Consider the following 4,949-nt stretch of genomic DNA (forward strand, 5'->3'; position numbering starts at 1 on the left):
TGGTAGCAACATATCAACACTAGGCTCTGCCTTTAGGGAAGAACGAAGCACAGAGATAGTAAAAACTATCAGCATATRTCTTATGATGACTTACGATACTTATCTGTGGTTAACTCAGTGTTCTACTACTTATTGCTCATTTACTGGGTGTGGTGTTTAATCTCAGGTTCACTACCTATAGCAGATGTCTGCAGAGTATGACAAGCACTGAGTTTATGATGGTGGGTGTTGCAATGTTGTAGGCAATAAAACTAAAAATGAACTTTGATTTCTTTGTAATTCAGCAGGAAATTGCAGTCATCTGTCGTGCTGGTGAAATAAATTTTTTTCTTTGGTTTTTTTATCTTGTAGGGCAAGTCATTCCACTGACTTCTCCCTCCTGGCTGGTACCTTTAAAACCCAGTGTTCAGGGGTAGGAGCAAGCTCAAGGTACTACGGAAGGTCTATAGAGATACAGAAGGTAAGAGTTGGTGATTCTGCCGTTCTGATATCTAACTTTGGCTCTGGTTGCCTTATAAAGGCAAAGTATTTTCTGTGTGAAGTTGAGAGAGACTTCTTTCAGTAACTTCTGAACAAAGTGCTGTTTGTGCCTGATCASCTCAAAAGATGTCACACTCTGTAGGTACAGGATTGAAAACCAGAAACAAGCTCTAATTCATTAAAATAACTCAAATGTGTAGCTTGGGATTTCAGGTGCTTGTGCCACCAAATTATTCTCCAGTGAGCTGATAATTTTCCAACCCAGTTATGCCATTTCCTCCCCAATTTATGCTGGGAAGTGTAAAAGGGAGAAACAACTGTTCGGTATTCATGTAAGTTTGATCCATTTTTGTTCTGTGATTTATATCTCAGGCTCTGAAGCATGGAAAGTCTCTGTGCAGCAAATGCCACTTTTGCACTGGACCTCTTGAGAAAGCTGTGTGAGAAGAAAARTGGGCAGAATGTGTTCTTTTCCCCACTGAGCCTTTCTTCTGCTTTGTCTATGGTTTTGTTGGGTTCAAGAGGTAGCACTGAAGCTGAAATAACAAAGGTAGGTCAGAATAAACGTAGTGGATGGCATTTGCTGGGAACATATGATCAAGAGCTGTGTCTTACAGTCTGTGACATGCACTTGTGCCTAACTGTGATTTTCACAGTGGTCTGAGAGAGCAGAGCTCTTCCTCTGGTGTGTGTGTAAGCAGAACCTGTTTTCATTGTTTTTAAAAGGGAAGATACCTTCAGTATGAAATGTAGAGGTTCTTGGGTTTTGTTCTGTGGAGTTTCTTTAGTTTTTGAGACCRTTCTTCTTTAATATGTAATTAGAAGGTATGTGTTTTTCTGGGTTTTTTTTGATTGGCTTGATCAATCTCTGGCTGTTTAAAATATTATCTTCTGCTTTCTTGTTTGGRCTTAATGTCAGTCAATATATGTTTTCAAAATGTAGCCAGACACATAACAAATCCACAGTGACTGAATGTCAAACTGTTACCTTGGTTTACACTTTTTTGATTTAAACTTGCTCAGGTAGTGGATATGACTTTCTGTATGTTTTATGTATGAACTGACAATATTAAGTGCAYGATCAGTCATTTTGATTGTGATATTTGGCTCTTTTGCAAAGTGGGAGAGAAATAAAACCCCATATTTTTTCTCCATTTACTTGTATAAAAGTTTCTCAAAAACTTACATTGTTGCCGTAGTTGGAGATACTCAAATTCCATCTAGACTAAGTTCTGGGCTGCCAGCTGTAGTGTCACTGCTTGGGCAGGGCTCTGTACCTGATTGTCTCCATGGATGYCTTCCCACCTCAGCCATGCTGTGATTCTGTAGTGCTTGGCCTGAGGGAAGGAAAATCAAAACTGCTGACTCTCTGCTCCCTAATTTATTACTTGTACAAGCACTGAGGATGTTGTYTYYGTGCAGGTGCTTTCTCTGAACAAAGCCCAGGATGCTCACAATGGCTACCAATCCCTTCTCTCTGAAATTAATGATCCAAGCACCAAATACATTCTGAGAACTGCAAATCGGCTTTACGGAGAAAAGACATTTGAGTTTCTTCCAGTAAGTAGCCGTTAAATTTGTGGCATTTCTTAGGAAAATGTACCTGCTACATCTTTGCTCTGGAGGTCAAAGGCAGCCTTTGGGGTTTGTCTTCCAAATTTTCTGTGCTAAGAGCCAGGGGTGCAATAGCTTATGCCAGAGCTTGTTGTCTGAACTTGGTGGAGAATCTCCTTTTGGATAACTTGTGATCTGAATATTGCAAAGCAGAGTGGAATCCCTCAGTACATTTGAGGTTCTGTSATCCATTCATATGTGTGGGTGTGCCACAAATGGCTGATGTCTCCCTTAGCAAAAGTCTTATGAACAAACTCATAAAATCATAYGTTATGTTACTGAACCATAAAATAAAAACAAGAAAAAAAATAGGTACATCATTTACGATGAAATTATGTACAAGTTTATAGTACAGTACATAAGCCATTTCATTTAATAAAAATTCCTAGWTCAAAGTAGTGGTATAAATCCTATKAGGAACTTGTCAGAACTTTACTYGCTCTGTATGAAGYTGTGGGAAGAAAGCAGGAAGATTTYCTTGGGAAATGTAAGAATCATCTATGTCTGAGAATAAAATCTCTTTCTGAAAATGTGTTATGAATGTCCCTGTCAGTCGTTTATAGAGTTGAGTCAGAAGTGCTACCATGCTGGACTAGAGCAGACCGACTTCATTCATGCTTGGGAGAACTCCAGGAAACAAATCAATGASTGGGTAGAGGAAAGGACTGAAGGTGAGTGCAAAGTKSCCAGTGTCCAGTTGTGTTTAATGGCAGCCATTGTTTGGGTGAAGACCTATTTCAGGATATAAGGMTGTGAATTCAAACAGCCCAGATGCTGAGCTCATGGTCTATCCGGTATATAATTGTTTTCTGTTGTGTATTAATTGCAGAGTAGATGGTGTCTTGGATAATTAGATCTGTGTYAAACTATTACAGARTGTGGGCTTTTTTCCTTTGTGTCATAAAGGTAAAATTCAGAACCTGTTGGCAGAGGGGATTCTGGATTCSCTGACCAGACTTGTGTTGGTGAATGCCATCTATTTCAAAGGCAACTGGGAAAAGCAGTTCAAGAAAGAGAGTACCACAGAAAGACCGTTCAAAATTAATAAGGTATGATGTGCTAAAATGCTGACCGGCAAAGGCTGTTTGTCTGAGGTACTCTGAARTGAACACCTTTAAGGAGAAGCTAAATCTTTYGTGCAGGGATACAATGGGTTGGCTGTATGCAATTCCTTATGCCCCCTCCCTTTCACAGGAACATTGTCTTTGCTGAGTTTCTCTGAACTTTCACAAAATCACTGGAACCTTTCATATAGCACAAAGACAGGTGTGAAAACTTGAGAATTTAAGTCCTCTTCAGTCAGAGTTTTCTTGCTGCATTTCTGCCTCTGAGCCAATCCTRTATAAATGGAAAACAAATTTCCTTTGAACACCTCTGTGCTCTGCMTGTTGTTTTTAGAAGTTGATCAGTGCTCTTGAGGAAGATTTGGCTACTGTCATGGGCAGGATCCCCTGCAGCTCTGGGTTGGCCCAGTGTCATTAACAAGTACTGGTAATGTGCCTTCCTTGACTCACTGCTTTRAACAAATATTGTGTAAAATTGAAACCCTTATGCCTGGTGCTGAAACTGTCTCTCCCCCAGTGGTGAAATAAACTCAAGAATGTTTTAAAGTGACACTAGCACTTTTTAAATGAAGGGGTGTTAMTGCTAACCACATAGTCTCTACAACAGCACTTCAGAAACTGCTGGACTACTTGGTTCCTGACACCTTGTCTTCAATGAACAATTGTAAATACCAGGTGTAAGCTGAAGTCTTAAGCTAGCTATTTTACATTCTCTTGTGTAGTAAAGAGTAACTTTAACATCCCAGGAACCTTTTCAACATCCTGTGAAATGCTTTCTGCGACTCTTGCATTTTTTATGATACGCTGGATGATTTTCACTTGCTGTGTGACTTTTTTTTGCCTACTGATACTTTTTATGTGCCATTGCACTGAAAAATAATTTCTGCCATATTCTTGCTGGGCATTATTCCAATGGCATTCGTTTAATAAAAGAGGCCCATTTTTGTGATAATCGCACAAAGTTAAGGGAGAAAGCAGTAAAACTGAAAAGAGGGCAAATACTGATGTAAACAAAAGTAGCTGATGCTCCATGTGCAAGTGGAATGAGATGGTAGAGAATGAGAATAAAATTCCTTGCCTCGTTAATATACATAGAACTTTTGATAATACAAAGCAATGCGCTCACTTGCATGGTAGTTTTAGTATATACATTTAAAAATATTTCAGTTCTTTGCTGTAGCACTTGAAACCACATGGACTAAAAAWGAAAATACATACACTGAAATTACTTACCCATTTATAGCGAAGAACATAGCTCCTACTTATTATCAGCTCTGTAAATTGTCCTAGCTCTTATGTGAATAGAAGGGCAAGGACACACATTTGCCTCAAAGGAATCTTCACAGACATTTCTACATTGACAGTTAAAACTTACAACTCAGGGATTTTTAGTAATTTACAAAAGACAATATGGTGCCTATACTCTGTGGTGTGTGATCAGTTCTCTTTGGGCACATTCTGAAAGGCCCTGAGTAACTGGCTGTGTGCTTCATAGTTTGAGACCAGCAGAGCAGTTCAGCACTCACTGTTGATATCTCTGTGTTTCTAGAATGAGACCAGACCTGTGCAGATGATGTTCAAGACAGACAGATTTAACATGACCTATATTGGGGACTTCCAGACCAAAATCCTTGAGCTCCCCTATGTKGGTAATGAACTGAGCATGATCATCCTGCTCCCTGATGCAATCCAGGATGGATCCACTGGCTTGGAAAGAGTAAGTTGTTGAACTGAGTGCAAAGGCAGCCTGAATCCTTGCAGGGAAGAAAGTGTGATATTGCACAGAGTCCT

At 39.6% G+C, this 4,949-nt stretch overlaps 1 protein-coding gene across 1 annotated transcript in view; it reads left to right on the forward strand.

The window, feature by feature from the left end:
* The first annotated feature begins 377 nt into the window (after positions 1-377).
* LOC130577644 (serpin B6-like) overlaps positions 378-4,949 on the forward strand; it is a 5,916-nt gene continuing 1,344 nt past the window's right edge. Inside the window, exons 1-6 of the mRNA XM_057373144.1 lie at positions 378-460; positions 853-1,030; positions 1,903-2,040; positions 2,648-2,765; positions 3,001-3,143; positions 4,708-4,875. Of these exons, the coding sequence (XP_057229127.1) occupies positions 863-1,030; positions 1,903-2,040; positions 2,648-2,765; positions 3,001-3,143; positions 4,708-4,875 (735 nt within the window). The 5' untranslated portion in view covers positions 378-460; positions 853-862. The remainder of the gene's footprint in view (positions 461-852; positions 1,031-1,902; positions 2,041-2,647; positions 2,766-3,000; positions 3,144-4,707; positions 4,876-4,949) is intronic.

This window comes from Malurus melanocephalus, unplaced genomic scaffold (genome assembly GCF_030028575.1).
Source record: "Malurus melanocephalus ecotype Western Australia unplaced genomic scaffold, MMel_1.1 scaffold_187, whole genome shotgun sequence".
Classification (NCBI taxonomy): Eukaryota; Metazoa; Chordata; class Aves; order Passeriformes; family Maluridae; genus Malurus; species Malurus melanocephalus.